At 48.7% G+C, this 15,701-nt stretch overlaps 1 protein-coding gene and 1 long non-coding RNA gene across 4 annotated transcripts in view; one reads left to right on the forward strand and one right to left on the reverse strand.

The window, feature by feature from the left end:
* NFE2L3 (NFE2 like bZIP transcription factor 3) overlaps window positions 1-7,019 on the reverse strand; it is a 29,570-nt gene extending 22,551 nt beyond the window's left edge. The window contains exon 1 of one of the 2 annotated variants that reach the window (XM_054505250.2): window positions 6,120-7,019. In XM_054505250.2, the coding sequence (XP_054361225.1) occupies window positions 6,120-6,713 (594 nt within the window). In that variant the 5' untranslated portion in view covers window positions 6,714-7,019. The remainder of the gene's footprint in view (window positions 1-6,119) is intronic. The other variant, XM_045864539.3, reaches the window with a different exon arrangement.
* LOC135362100 (uncharacterized) overlaps window positions 2,668-15,701 on the forward strand; it is a 34,192-nt gene continuing 21,158 nt past the window's right edge. The window contains exons 1-4 of one of the 2 annotated variants that reach the window (XR_010406498.1): window positions 2,668-3,102; window positions 9,225-9,368; window positions 12,878-13,046; window positions 14,150-14,802. This is a non-coding gene — a long non-coding RNA (uncharacterized LOC135362100). Of the gene's footprint in view, window positions 3,103-5,376; window positions 5,871-9,224; window positions 9,369-12,877; window positions 13,047-14,149; window positions 14,803-15,701 lie in introns of those variants that run through there. The other variant, XR_010406499.1, reaches the window with a different exon arrangement.

Below are 15,701 nucleotides of genomic sequence, written 5' to 3' on the forward strand. Positions count from 1 at the left end.
GGGGTGCCTGAGCCACAGCCAGCTTCGGCTGCCCAGAAGCATGTTTGAATATTCACACAGATCCTTAACAACTAGATTCTGAGAATAAACTTCTTTGTATCAAAAGGCTGCCACAAATGGGAGAACTGTGTCTTCACAAGTTTGCAGTTTTGTAGTGGGTGGGAGGCTTGTTCTAGTCTGGGTAAGGTCACTAACTTGCTATATAACTTTAGGCAATTCTAAGTTTCACCACCTGATTCATTACAGTGCCAACCTGAAAGCTTTCCATGGCCCCCATCCACTCAAACTGGCATCAAATGCTCAGACGGCCTATCAGGATTTCAGATCTGACCTACTTCCTAGTTAGGACTCTACCTTGAATGACCCAAGACACACTCAAGCTCACGGAATCCTGGAAGTTCTGCAAGGCCGACGGGGGGAACAGATGAGGAGTGCTCAGCAGAGGCTAGCTGGGTGGGCGTCTGCTCTTAACCCTGTCTCTGCTGCTACCCTCCAGGTTAAAATGAAGACCCAGTTTCCATGCTCAAGACACTGCGGTTCCACGTAGAGCTTGCCAAGGCCCATAGATGAAATAGTACATAGTGTGACAGGGCTTGACAGGACTCAAAGGAAAGAACGGTTAATGCTTGTAGATGAGGTGATGATAGTTGAGATGAGTCTGAGAATTTAACAGTAAAAGACTTGGAAGGAAAGAAAGGATGCCATTCTGAGCACAGGTAACAGAGAGTTAGGCGCGGGAAAGCATGGGCCTGTGTGGGGAAAAGGAAGGGAGAAAGTCTGAGGTGGAAAGTAGGCCACGGGTAGGGGGGGATGAGCTCAGCGAGGGCAGTTGGGGAGTTAGGTCACACTAGCCAAATGCGGAGCCTCGAATGACAAAATGTCCAATTGGTAGGTAGGTAATGAGCTGGTGGAGGCTCCCCAGATGAAAGTGAAGAGACGAACGTGAGCTTTGGAAACCTGTGCCTGGCAAGAGAATGAACAGGAATAAATCAGGGAAGGGGCATTACAGCCCCAGCTGAATTAACAGCAGTCGCTGACATTACTGAGGGCTTACTACGTACCAACCTGCTAACCTGTATGATCGCCTTTAATCCTCACGACGACTCCGTTAAGGTACTCTTACCATCCCATTTTACAGATAAGGGAACCACGGCACAGACAGGTTAAGAAGTGTGCCCCAGATCATACGACCAGTCAGCAGTGGAGTGGAGATCTGCAGCTACCCCAGCTGGTCTGACCCCAGCGCCAAGCACACTTGACCACTAGCCCGGCCTGCCCTGGAGTTGGGGCCTGGGCCCTGCACTCTGACTTTTGAGCGGAGAAGCAGGGGAAAATGGAGAGCAGCCAAATGATACAAAGGACAGTGCAGAGGGGAGATTTCTGTAAACCACAAATTGAGGTGAAGGACTGACTGGAAAAAGTTGGAAGTAAGGTTCCTTGGGGTTAGCTGCACATGAAGTCAGCAAAAAACCAACCAACCAACCAACCAACCCAGGTTTGCTCACAAACATACACCAAATCCTGCAGCAAATGATCCTACACTTAGACCAGTTGCTTCCAGAAATTGTTGCAGCCTACTTGCTAAGCAAGCTAAAGAGGGCATGAGTCCCTCGAAATCCACATGTTGAAGCCATAACCCTCAGTACCTAAGAATGTGATTTTATTTGGAAACTGGGTCACTGCAGATGTAATTAAGATGAGCAAGGTGAGCCCTAATCCAGTATGACTGGTGTCCTTATAAAAGGGGAAATTTGGATACAAATGAGCACACAGGGAGAATGTCTTGTGAAGATAAAGGCAGAGACTGGGGTGACTCAGTGGAAACTAAGGGTCACCTCTTGATCTTGGGGCTGTGAGTTCAAGCCCCAGGTTGGGTGTGGAGATTCCTTAAAACTAAAATGGGAGGGAGTGAGGGAAGGACCAAGGGTCACCAAAGATTGCCAGCAAACTACCAGAAGTTAGGAGAGAGGCCTGGAACAGCCTCCCTCTCAGCCTCAGAAGGAACCAAGCCTTGATTCCCAACTTTTCACCTCCAGAACTGGGAGACAGCAAATTTCTGCTGTTCAAGCCACCCAGTTGGTGGCATTTTATTACAGCTGCCCTAGGACACTAGTAAGTGATGCATGCCATCTTTCCCCATAAGACCTCAGGTGAATTTTTATCGAGTCCTTAAGTAAGCAAAGAGCCTCCTCTGAAACTTCATTCTACTGAGTTGTACGAATGTCTAAGACTATCTCTGTACCACAGTTGTAAGTTAAAAACAAGCAAGTGTTTGAAATTTCATCTACCTCCAATTGCCCAGGCACCAGGGATTAACTTTGCTTTTGAAATGAAAAACAAATTTTACTTTAACAATCAAGGAGCTTCTTCCTCTTCCTTTACTCTTAGAAGCGAGTCCTGATTGTATCAGATTCTTGCTGTGACCTGAAGAAACCTGGTCCATCCCACGAGGTCCCGCAGGACCCCTCACCCATCGCCGGGTCCTGGTTCTGGGGCTTGAAACCATTATCAAGATGACTACAAGCCTCTCAGCTTCAAAGTGGATACAGTGCTCTAAAATACTGGTGCTGGCTATAGGTAGTCACCCGCCTTCAAATATGCTCACACAGTCAAATCTGGAAAAACTGTTCAAGTCCTCGTTTAACCCATGCCTTACTCTGAAAACACACGCGCCTTCGGTTGTGAGTGAATGGCTCTGGTTTTCAAGGGAAGCAGGTCTGCCCTGGGGAATTCCGGATTCTGTTTTCAGATAATGATTGGCCCCACTAAGAAGTGAAACCAAAGCAGTACCTCTTTTGATACCTGGAAAATCCCCCACTCCAAGACATTTTTGCAAATGTACAAAAATTATGGAAAATTATCCTCTACAACCAGAATCTCCTACAACTCAAATATAAGCCACCGGAATTATCTATTTAAAAACAAACACCACAAACCTCTGATGTTCCTGTAGGACAAAGCACTCCCTCTTTTCGAAGTTAACAGCAGCTAACTTTTATTAAGTGCTTCGAGACGTGACCGGCACATTTCTAAGCCTCTGACGTGGAATGAATGAATTCTCAACCCTATGTGGGGGGCACCTTGACGATTCCCATTGTGCAGGTGAGGAAACTGAAGCAGAGACAGGTGAAGAAACTAGCCCAAGGTCACAGAGCTGTAAGCAGCAGAGCTGGGATTCAAAACCAGGCGGTCTGGCCACAACACACCACACCCCCTTAGCAAGCAAACAACCGGGGCAGACTCATAAACAAGACAAAAGCGAATGGAGGGAGTGGAGGCAGGTCAAGAAGGGTGGCTTGAGAACAGAGGCGAAGGAACAGCAATTACAACCCAGGCACTGGGCTGGCACTTCACGCAGGCTTTTCCCATTTAATTTGCACAAACCGTAGAATAAGCAGCACGCTCCCACCTGACATTAGTAAGTGATGGCCCTAAACCCAGGTCTGCGGACTGCAAACCCCGGTGCCGTTTCCCCCCCCCCCGAGTCAACGTTCCAGATTGTAAGCTCGGTATTACGGATGGTACAGTCTGCTTTTAAAAGTCAATGCAACATTGGAGAGCAGTGGTGCTGAGGTCAGGAGTGGGGGGTGGGGGCACCACCCCACGGCAGCCGCACGCTCAGTGTGCTAACACGGGAGTCAGGAAGCTCAGGTTCTGTCTGGGTGCACTTCTGGCACCAATTAACTGTGTGGCTTTAGCCAAGTGCCCTAACCTCGCTGGGCCTCTATTTTCCTTTAGTACAAATTGGATAGAAGGATGCCCCACCTGCCTACCTCTCAAGTTGATGTTAAAAAAAAAAAAGGTATTACCAAATACATACAAACTTACAACCAGATAGAAGCTCCTTATGCTTTTTTGTTTCTGTTTTTTAAAAGGTGTTACCGGGTGCCTGGGTGGCTCGGTTGGTTAAGCGACTGCCTTCGGCTCAGGTCATGATCCCGGGGTCCTGGGATCGAGTCCCACATCAGGCTCCCAGCTCAGTGGGGAGCCTGCTTCTCCCTCTGACCCTCTCCCCTCTCATGCTGTTTCTCTCTCTCTCATAAATAAATAAAAATCTTTGAAAAAAATAAATAAATAAAAGGTGTTACGAACAAAGGTGAACTGGCTGTGAATACTGTAAGGTGTTCCACAGCGGATCATCGCCGGAATGAAACTACCCAGGGCACCCCATGGGTAGTGTGTGTGTGTGTGTGTGTGTGTGTGTGTGTGTGTGTGTGTGTGTGAGAGAGACCCAATGCACCGTGCTATGACAGACGCGCGGTCCGCGCGCCCCCACCCTCCCCAGGCCCACCCAGGGTCCAGCAGGCCCACACATGCCAGGGGGGGAAGGCTACACCACAAGATTGGCCCCGTATGAACTTCATCCTCCCCCCTAGGAAAGTGGGGCTCAACCCTCCATGGGAGGTGTGGCCGGTCCTTGGCCCCCAGAGCTTCCGCCAAAGCAGGTTTGCCAGTCCAAATAGGTAATGCCAAGAAGGGGAAGGACGTGCTCCCAGAGCGAACAGCTACACCTCCTCCAGGCCCAGTATGCTTTGCAAGGTGGGTGGCATCCAGCGGAGGAGGGGAGGGTGCCGTCTGCCATAGCACGGTGCATTGGGTTACCCACACACACACACACACACCCCACCCCACCCCACCCCCGCCGGTTCCAGGATCTGAAAAGGTTGTAGCGCAGCACGCACCACTCCTTAGGAAGCAGAGGACTCAGGTGAAGGTCAGGACTGGCTGAGTGAGGGAGAAGAACCTTCCACTTTTTGTTTTGGACAGAAGCCCACCGAGACTCTCGGTGACCCCCACCCCATTAGTTCCGGCCTCAGGAAGAGGAAGGGATCCGATCTGCATAACAGTGAATCACAGGCACTTTGGCACAATGACCCCTCTGGGAGAGGGTGGAGAAGCTCCTCTGGCAACTGCCTACACAAACAGGGCAATTCTGAAGAGCAGCAAACAAACCTGTCTAGCCCCAGTTCCCATTTTGCATAAGATTGCACCCCACAAAAACATCCAAGGAACACCTGTTGATCGATACCGACTGCTAATACTACGGTTTGGGCCAAGAGATATTAAAAAGGTCCCTTTGAAGGAACTCTGGGTAAGGCAATTTTGTAAAAATGGGTAATAAGTGTCTTTAGACTCCAAGAGCCAGCGGGAGCACCACACAGATACTCTATCAGTCAATCTTAGTGAACTTTGCTTCAAAAGGATGTTAAAACCGAAGGATCTGAAACCATAAACCAGAGGGCACTTGTTAAGTCACTAGGTGACTGTCAGGGTACCTGCTTTCTTTATGCTCGTAAGAAGTTACACATGGGGCGCCTGGAGTTAACACAGTCGGTTAAATGCCTGACTTCGGCTCAGGTCATGGTCTTGGGGTCCTGGGATCCGGCTGGGTGGGGCTCCCTGCTCAGCGGGGCCTCTGCTTGTCTCTCTCCCTCTCCCCCTCCTTCCCGCTCCTGCTTTCTCTCTCTCTCTCTCAAATAAATAAAATCTTAAAAAACAAAAAAAAAAAGTTACACATGTTCCAGAGGGAGGAGGGTCGTTAGGCGCCAGGGCTGGTTAGGTCACAGCGGGACCGTCTGCCAACTGGCCTGGAACTGAACACTGGCCACGGCTCCTTAATCCAGGGTAAGTAGCAAAAACGAACTGCAACTGGGTTAAAATCTGGCAGGGGCCATCACGTTAGACCGGGGAGCACGGTTAAGAGAAACGGGTCCTCCCTGTGGCCAAGGCCTCTTTTGGATCCTCTGGTTCCAGAAAAAGACATCTCCATGCACACGAGGTACAGAACGAAGACCGCAGGCAAGAAAACTACCAGCATCCCTTCTCCCCTCAGCAGCCCCGAACTCAGACCGCCATCAAACACGGTAAAGGTATCTTCTACAACCGAACGGATGATCTCTCCTATTTCTTTCCCAAACACCTAAAAGCATAGCGACCGCACTAACAGCTTCCGTTTAGATTCACAAGAAGGGGAGGCAAGCGTGGTCCCGAAACTGCAACCACCAGGGGCCGAGGGTGGAAGCAGAGCGGGTGTGCTCCGTCCCTGGGTCCGTCCCAAGCCTGCAGGGCTCCTGGCCAGCTCCCCCAGCACAGCGCTCGCGTCCCCGCGCTCCCCTCACCTGGTTCGCGCGGCCGCCGGCGTCCAGCACCTGAGCCGTCGGTTCTGCCGGTGCCTTCTCCTCTTCCCCGGCGGCCAAGGGGCTACTTGCAGCCGCTCGGGGGTCCCCGCCATCCCCCGGCGCAGCCTGGCTGCTGTCGTGTACACTGGCGCCGACTCCTCCGGCGGAGGAGGCGGCGGCGGCGGCGGCGGCGGCGGCGGCGCCGAGCAGCCCGTGGGCCCCGTCGGCTTCCCCGGCCGCTACGCTGTGCACGAGCCACGCATCCACTCGGGTGCGGGGAATGAAGGGGGCCCGCAGCGCGCGAACCTCCCGAAGCAGCCGGCCCTCGGGCTCCGCCTCGGGGTCCGGCTCGCGGCCTTTGGGGTGCAGCTGGTCCGCACGCCCCCACCCTCCCGAGGCCAGGAAGGGGCTGAGCGCGTAGGCGGAGCTCGTCGGGCCGCCAGCGAGCAGCTGCTCATCCCAGAGCAGGGTGGGCGGCGGGAGCAGCAGGTAGAGGTCCAGGTCCACGTCCAGGCGGAGCCCCGCCAAGCTCAGCAGGATGGTGAGGTGCAGGAGGCCGCCGCCGTCCGACCACCAAGGCTTCAGGTACTTCATCTCGCGCCGCGCGCCCGGGACGCCCCTGCCTGCGCCCGCGGGTCCCTGCCCTCCTGCAGCCGCTTTGGCACGTGCGGGCCCCGCGCGCCGCGGGCACCTGCCCGGAAGAGACAGAGAAGCGAAACAATGGACCCGGGCGCGCAGCGGCCGTCGCGGGCTCTCGGGGCCGGACACAAAGGCGCTCCCACGGCAGCCGGCACGGCGCCTGCGGGGTTCAGGAGAGGCGGAAGAGGAGCCACCTGCAAGGAGAGTCAGCCCGCCTGGCCACCCCGCAGCCCAGCGCCTGACCAGGCCCCGCCCCCCAGCTAGGCCCCGCCCCGAGCCGCGGGCGCCGCCGCCGGGGACACGCCCACAGCCGTCCCGGGCTCGCGGCCGTGGGAGGAGCCCGCAGGGGGCGGGGCTCCCCGGCTCAAAAGCTCTTTATTCGGGGGAAACGCAAAGCTTTCTGGGAACAGGGGGTTGTTCTGGGCCCAAGGTGGTCCCGATTCGGTGCTCGTGGGCTGGGCGACTGTAGCTGAATGTGCGGGGTGGGGTCAGGAGTAAAGGTGGGTGGGAAGGGACAGGATGTGTAGACTGGGGGAAAAGTAGAGGCACTGGGCAGCATGCAAAGGGTTACCGCCAAGTGAGAACACTGGCTGGCACAGTGAGTTCGGGAGTCCGACCCTTGATTTCATATCCCAGCCCCACGATCAGCCAGTCGTATGACCTTGAGTAAGTTACTTAACTTCTCTGTACCTCAGTTCTCTTATCTGTAAAATGGGGATAATAGTGCCTGTCCAATAGGGATGTGGTTAAGTCAGATGAAATATTCTATGTAAAGCCCAGAGTTTGACATATAGATTCCACAGCTGCCGTTGAGATCAAACAACACTCCACCTAAACCCTTGTTCCTCCTCACACACACCCCACACCTCAGCCCTCCAGGTCTTGTGCTCCAACATCACAACCCCTCACTGTTCCCTGGACACTCCCTGCGCACTGCCGGGCCTTCCCTTCTGGTCTCCTTTGCTTGTTAAGTAAGCGTTAAGAGCAGCAGCTCTAGAATTACCCTGTTTGAGTTCAGATCCTCCTCCACTCCACCTACTACGACCCTGGACCTTGGACAAATTACTCTGTCTGTGCCTCAGTTTCCTCACTGTAAAGTGGGACTGATAATAGCACATCCCCAGCAGACCTGTTGTGAACCCCAAATGAGATGCATCTAAACCACCAACCACAGCACTTGGTATAGGAAGTGTTTTTTGAATGTTACCCATTATTTATGTTACCATCCTCCAAAGCTTAACCCCAAAGATATATCCTCTGAGTTTTCACCATTTGGAATTAATCTCTTCCCCGATCTGTTCTCCCACAGTGCTTTCTCCATATGCCAACATTACAACACTTGGCACATTCCACTTTGTTTTGTAGTTGAGGATTGGTTTCATTTGCCCATTGTAAATTCTTAAGGGGGGCAGAAACCTGTTTGGCTCACTTCTGTGCCTACATGGTACTCAGTACTGGGCCTTGCAAATGTAGCTTTTACTATAACCCTCACTCTCTTCCTCAGATCGGGGAGGGAGAAGGAGGAGATGACCAACTGAGGGTTAGCAGTTGTGTAAGGAGTTGAGCAAGAAAGACTTGTTTTTAAAGGTCCCTTTCTCTACCTGGTTCTCTCTTCTGGGCCTAGTGTGAAAAGTTCACATGAGATTTCATTTTTCCCACTGAGAGCCAGGGGGGCAGAAGCAGGCTTCTTAAAGTTGCTTCTGCTTTAAGCCCTGAAGGATGGGTTAGGGGGGTGACAAAGAGGCTAGAAGAGAGATACTCGCCAGATTAGTGAGGTTTGGGACCAAAGCCTTGTTCACAGCACTTAGTCCCTGGACAGGGGATTCAGGTTCTGGGTTCAGTTCATGTCCACTGAACTCAGGTTTTTACCAAGCACCTACTAAATTGCCTGATGCTGAGAGATTAGATAGAGATGTTTGACATATTCAGAAACAAGAGAAAGAATGTACTCACATGCCAAAATATTGAGATGTACATTACCCTAAAGGGAGTGTTATATACCAAGTGAGAACAGAGATGGTGCTTTCTTCAAGGTCATATCTTCCAGAATCTTGCACACAGAGTTGGTGCTCAAAATATATTTTTTTCAGTTGAATTGAGGAATTTAGACTTGAGAAGTGTTTTGAGGGATCTGAATAATAGACTAGCATCAGGAAGGACATTCAAACTTCCTTTGTAACATTAATTGAGAAGGGGGTTGACCCCTCATCTTTAAAAACGTGCTTAGACAATCATATTTGTCAGACTGCTTCATTCAAAAGTGTCTTAATTCTTGCTTACAGATTGGTGAACAGGAGAGCACATAAAGGACTCTGCAGTAAAATCTTAAACAGGAGACTCAGAATCAATCCCATACACTCTTGACTTTAATCACAAGAGATCCCAATTTTAGGTTTGCAGAGAGTGGTGCATTTAGAAAGAATGACTTCTTAGGTGTTTAAAAATTTCTAAAATCTCTCCCTCCAGGAATAGCCAGGTAAAAAGTGCAAACCATTGTCTTGTAAAAGCCTTGAAAAGTCACCTACATTTGTTGAAGTCCTTAAGTCAGTGCTGCTCAAAGAATGGTCCAAGACTGGTGTCAACCCACAAACTGTTTCTGGTTCAAATGAGGTAGGTAATAGAATTGAGAGTGTTCAGAAATTTTTACAGCAATTTGACATTGTGTGACATCCAACACATGATCAGTGGGTTTGCTTTTTTATGCCATTGTTATGTTTTTAGAAATGAATTTTTATTTTACAAAAGTACTGACCTCCAAAGATTGGGGAAAAAAGCAAGCTGGTCCTTCACCAGGATTAGTTTACAAAACACTGCCTTCAGTGGTATTCCTGTGAGGAAGGCAGGTTCTAGGATGATTCCCAGTACTTCCCACCCCCTGAGTGTGGGCCAAACCTAGTGATTTACCTCTAACAAATAGAACATAGCAAAAGTGATGGGATGTCATCCTTGAGGTTAGGTTATAAAAGGACTCAGTGGCTTCTTTCTTGCTTGCTTAGTCTGTTCTGGCAGCTATAACAAAATATCATAGGCCTGGGTGGCTCTTAAACAGCAGAAATCTATTGTTCTGGAGGCTGAAAATCCAAGATCAAGGTGGCAGCATGGGCGGGTTTTAGTGAGAACCCTCTTCCAGGTTGCAGACTGCTAACTTCTTGTTGTATCCTCACATGGTGGAAGGGACAAGGGACTTGCTCAGTGGCTTTTATAAGGGCACTAATCTCTTTCATCATAGTTCCACCCTCCTGACCTAACCACCTCCCAGAGGCCCTACCTCCTAATAACATCGTCTTGGGGGTTAGATTTCAATTTGGGGGGCACACAAAAAATCAGACCATAGCACTTACCTGCTCTCTCCATCTCTTAGTCTCTCCTTCTTGGAGAGAGCTGCCATGTTGTGAGTAACCCTATGTGGAAGCTCAAGTGGCAAGACACAAGAGTCTTCAGCCAATAGCCGGTGAGAACCTGAGGCCTGCCAACAGCCACTTGAGGGAGCTTTACAGATGTTCTGAGATGTTCTGTAGCCCTCTCTGCTGCCTCCATTGTACCTTGTGAAAGACCCTCAAACCACAGGACAAAATTAAGTGGCACATGGATACCTGACCCAGAAAGGACTTGAAGATAATAAATGTTCTTTCAAGGGGCACCTGGGTGGCTCAGGCGGTTAAGCGTCTGCCTTCGGCTCAGGTCATGATCCCGGGGTCCTGGGATCGAGTCCCACATCGGGCTCTCCACTCAATGATGAGTCTGCTTCTCCGTCTCCCTCCATAATCTCTCTCGCTTTCGCTCTCTCTCAAATAAATAAATAAAATCTTTAAAGAAAATAAATGTTCTTTCAAGCCACTAAGTCTTGGGGTAACTTGTTACACAGCCTAGATAACTACCACATCCTGTGTCAGAAGGGGACTACAGTTGTGCTGTACGGTTAGTGGGATAGGCAATGAATAATTTATAACTACGAAGCAACATTGCAGTAGTACATTCTGATCCTGAGACACAATAATCTAGTTTACACCAATTTAAAATGTAAGATTGTAACTTGGCACGAAAGATAGGCACCGTGAAAACATAGCTATCAACAGCTGGTGTGAAGTGAGCACCAGTGCTTTGTTCTGTGGCAATTTCTTGTAAGTATCTATCCAGAATCAGCAAAGAAAAAAACAGGTTAGAACTTTGGCATCCTTCTTTTGAAAGTTTCTGCTAATGTTAGCCACTGGAAATTTAAATTTGTAGTAGAAATTCCAAGATTAAGCAAAGTAGCCTATTAAAAGTCCAAGACATGAATTAAGATAGAAGTCATTTTATCTAGGAGGAAGAATTCAGCATAGCTAGTTTCAAAACAGGCATAATCACTAGAACTTAAATGACCCTGCAATTGTTGAGACATTTTGCCAAAGGCTTCTGCGAAATAGATTTATGAATAATCTCGTTTGCTGGCTAGTACCCGCCTCGGTCATGATGAATCAACTGATACCTAATCAAGAGGAAGAATTTGTCCTCGTTCTCTTGTTAGTCTATAACCTTCTGAAAGTTTGACTATGAAGCTGTTGTTTTGTTTTTAATTTTATTTGTGAGAGAGAGCACTGAGCTGGGAGGAGAGGGAGAAGCAGGCTCCCTGCAAGCAAGGAGCACGACACGGGACTCGATCCCAGGACCCCGGGACCATGACCCGAGCTGAAGGCAGACGCTTAACTCGCTGAGCCACCCAGGTGTCCTATGAAGCTGTTTTGGATGCTGTGATGATGATGACCATCATTGATGTGCTCAGACACAGCATTCACAGTGGAAGCTGCGATGTGCTGAACCCCACTATGTGCTGGGCCTTCTCATGTGTGATATCATTTACTCCTCACAGCAACTCTGTGAAGGAGGTATGAAGTCACAGTTCCATTTTATACTGTCTAGATAAGGACAGTAAGACCCAGGGATGCAACACCCCATGCCCAATGACATGCTGCTGCTAAATGGCAGGGTCAGATTTCAAACCCACAAGCTCTCCACTTTTCACTGCAATCCACACCTCCTCTGGGCTGTTTGGCTTGTTTCTTCATTACCCATCCTCCTCTTCCAGCAGGAGGGAATGCCTTTCTTCAATCAATGCGTGCTTCCCATGGCTTTTGAAAGTGTCAAACCTGCTAAAACCTTCTCTGCAAAGTTTCAGGGAAGATAACATATTGGTTTGTCCCTTATATGATGTTCTTCCTTTTTGATCTACACAAAAATAACCACTCCCATATTTAGGACACAGTTTTGAGTTCTATCTTTATTTTTTTTTTTTAAGATTTCATTTATTTATTTATCAGAGAGAGCGCACAAGCAGGGGGAACAGCAGACGGAGAGGGAGAAGCAGGCTCCCCACCGTGCAAGGAGCCCGATGCGGGGCTTGATCCCAGGACCCTGGGATCATGACCTGAGCCGAAGGCAGCCGCTTAACCGACTGAGCCACCCAGGCGCCCCTTGAGTTCTATCTTCCAGTCTTCTGAGGGCAGCAGGATGTGCACAGGGTGAAGTGCATGCCACTGATTTGGGAACCTAAGATTCCTCCTGTGAGAAATCGATTTGTTTAAGGCCAGGCCCATGCCAGGGAACTCACAAGCGAAGGAGCTTTGCTGCCACCCATCCCGTCTCTGTAGTGTGAATTAGAATTCTTACCTTCAGGTTAAGCTTCCAGAGTTTGAGGTTGCCATGCGCACGTGTGTGTGTGTGTGTGCGTGTGTGTGTGTGTGTGTGTGTAAGGGGACTGCGGAGGATGTAAAGGGAATTAGGAGGAGAGGTCTGGGGGACAGAGTGAGGCTGATCGGCAGGGAATGAGAAATCTGCAAGTTTGCAGCATACATAGTTGGGAGCAAAGGGAATTAGCATCGTCAGCCTTGGTCCTGTCACAACGAAGTGCCTCGCCCCTAAACAATTCTGGCCTGTTCTGGTTAACCACCCACACAGACCTCATCAGAGCGGCTAACCACTATAATAAATAACCCCCAAATCTCGGTGGCTTGGCCCAATGCAAGTTTACTTCTTTCTTATTTCTCTGATCAAGAAAGGGTTTGGGATGAGGGGAATCTGTACTTTCTTAGGTCATTTGAGGACACAGGCCCTATCCTTATTATGGCTCCGTCTTCTTACAGGTCCTCAGCGTCTTCTCCATTCAGCTGGTGATGGAGAAAGAGAGTGAAGACCAAGCATGGGAGGAAATTTGTGGGCCAGGCCTGGAAGTGCCACCCGTGACTTCCACTCACATTCCATTGGCCAGAACTCAGCCTCATGGCCACGCTTAAAAGCAAGGAAAGCGGGAAGGTGGGGCCTAGTGGTGCTCCCAAGACCAAGAGGAGAGCGTGGATACCAGTCTTGGGCACAGCTGGGAAGCCACTGTTCCTTGGTCTTATTCTGCATTCTATTCATTTAGAAACCACTTGTTCAGCACCTACTTGGTATCTAGCTCTTTTTGACTGAAGATACTCTTTTAGCCCCTCACAGTGACTTGATACACTAATGCAAACCAAGAGTGGCTTATTCAAAGTAGAGTAGCACTTTACTCTGACGGTCTAGGTGTTTAAGGAATGCTGCCTGATGAGAATATTCAAAGCATATCATGAAGGGAGCTTGGGATTCCTGGTTCTAATCCTAGTTTGGCCCAAGCAAGTCATTTTGGAAGGGGTACCTATATATCTGGACCTCGGATCTCTTACCTGCACAGAGAGAACTTGAACTGGACAGGTTTCTAGGTTCCTGTCTTGCCTTCAATGTCTCTGGAAGTCTTGGCCGTGAATGAGGAGTTATGTTTGATTACTATCAAACTCATGTTCTCACTTGTCTATGAGGCTTTCAGTCGTAAAAGCACCACCACATAGCTTTGGAAAAGAAAATACGCTCTACTCTGGATTCAATCTCCAGCAGGAAAGGGAACATGAAAGCATCTCTCTCTGACTTTATGATGCGACTTCCCTACTTTTTTGGTTAGTACATGTACCTGCCAGACGATGTTTGGAAAGTGTATCACATTGATCTTCACTCTGCAGTTTCACACTATTTGCTGATAGGGAAGAAGCACATAAGTTGGGTTGTGGGGAACGTCACTGATCATCCAGAAAGTAGAAAACCCAAGAATCCCCTAATCGGGACTCAATATAAGTCCAGTTTCTAGAGGCCTGACTTACTGCTCCTTTGCTATCAGAAACTAGTTCTGAGGCTGACGACCTTGATCATTATTTAGTAGAGTTGATGCGTTTTTTATTTCCTGAATTGATGGTTAGTTTAGCACCTGAATTCTCTCATTTCCTTGATCTTCTCCTTCAAGCACATTTGCATTTTTGATAGTAGCTGTAATGTTCTCTGTGCTAATTCACATCATTAACCAATTCCTGCTTAACTGTTTCTTTGTCCTTGTTGTTTTTCTCCAGTTCCTAATTTTATTGTCCTGTACTCCAGAAACTATCTGATCTTAACCCCAAGGCAGCTTGCTGATTGCCAAACTACAAGACAGAGGCAGGGCTATCTGGGCCCCGGTAGAGCCGATTCCGAGCCCCCTGGCAACCCCTGCCGGCCTTCCACCTCCTTTTTAGAAAGGTAAATTCTCTTCAGAGTTGTTGATTCCTGAACAAATATTGTCTACAATATTATAGTGGGCCAAACAATGTCCCCCAAAATTCACACCCACCCCAAACTTCAGACTGTGACCTAAATTGGAAATAGGGTCTCTGCAGATATAAGGTGAGGATTGAGAGGAGATCATACAGGAGTAGGGTGGACCCTGAATCCACTGAGAGTGTCCTTATAAGAGACAGAAAAGGACACACAGACACACTGAGAAGGGGGCGATGTGAAGACAGAGGCAGAGATGGAAGCAGTGCTGCCCCGAGCACCAGGAGCCACCAGAAGCCGGAAGAGGCAAGGAAGGGTCTCCCTGAGAGCCTTCAGGGGGAGCACAGTCCTGCCAGCACCTCGATTTCGGACTTCTGACCTCCCAACCACATGTGAGAGATACAGTTCCATTTCAAGTCACCAGACTTTTGGTGTGGTAATTTGCTGTAGCATTTCTAGAAAACAGATACAGGTAAGTTTACTATTTCCCTTCGTTCTTGTGTGGTTCTTGTGATTACATAAGAACTATTTTTCCCCTGAGTAAAGATTGGGATACTCTGGGTGCTGCCAAGTTCATGGCAGCCTCAGAACCAGGGCACGGGAGGAAGTGTTGCTGAAATGTGGTGTTTCCCCATTGGCTCTCAGGCCAGTTCAGGTCAGGGCAGATGTGTGGGAGACTTGACTTGGAAGCCCTCTGAACCCTTTACCTGGTCCCAGTGTCTAACCTTCAAGGCTCCCTCTGCCCTGAACTTGGTTCCGTAGGGCCCCAGCAAAGCACCATGTCAAGCTTTTGCTGGAGAAGTTGATTAAAAGTTATCTGTGACTTCCTTTTTACAACTTGGAATAACTTTTAGTTTGCCTCCTCATGATAGAAGCAATATATGCTCCTTGTAAAACACCACCAACAGATAATACAGAAAGGAAACTGGAACTTAAAACACCTAGAATTTCACCACCCAAAGATAACTATTTTTTAGTGTCTCACACACACACAACACGCACACATCATTTTTATAAAAATAATTTTTATAATTTCTATAACTTATAGGAGTTCTATAATAACTTTATAAAAATAATTTGGTTTTGTAACAAATTGCTTTTTGCACCTGCTTTTTAAAAACCGCCAATATTGATTACATCTTCCATATTAAACAAATACTGCCACACATTGTCATCTCTGTAGGCTGCAAAATATCCTCTAATGTGGATGTATCTTGATTTAGTGAAACAATTTGCTGCTGATGAATGTTTAGGTTGTTGTCATACTTCCACTATTATAACTCCATGATAGACTCTTTTTATATTTTTAATATTTTGGGGCTCTTAAAAAAAAGTTTGAATTTTTTTGTCACTTGTCTTCCCTCTCCCTGC

The sequence above is a fragment of the Mirounga angustirostris genome, unplaced genomic scaffold (genome assembly GCF_029215605.1).
Source record: "Mirounga angustirostris isolate CCGP_5_RB_7025 unplaced genomic scaffold, mMirAng1.0.hap1 SCAF_12, whole genome shotgun sequence".
Lineage (NCBI taxonomy): Eukaryota > Metazoa > Chordata > Mammalia > Carnivora > Phocidae > Mirounga > Mirounga angustirostris.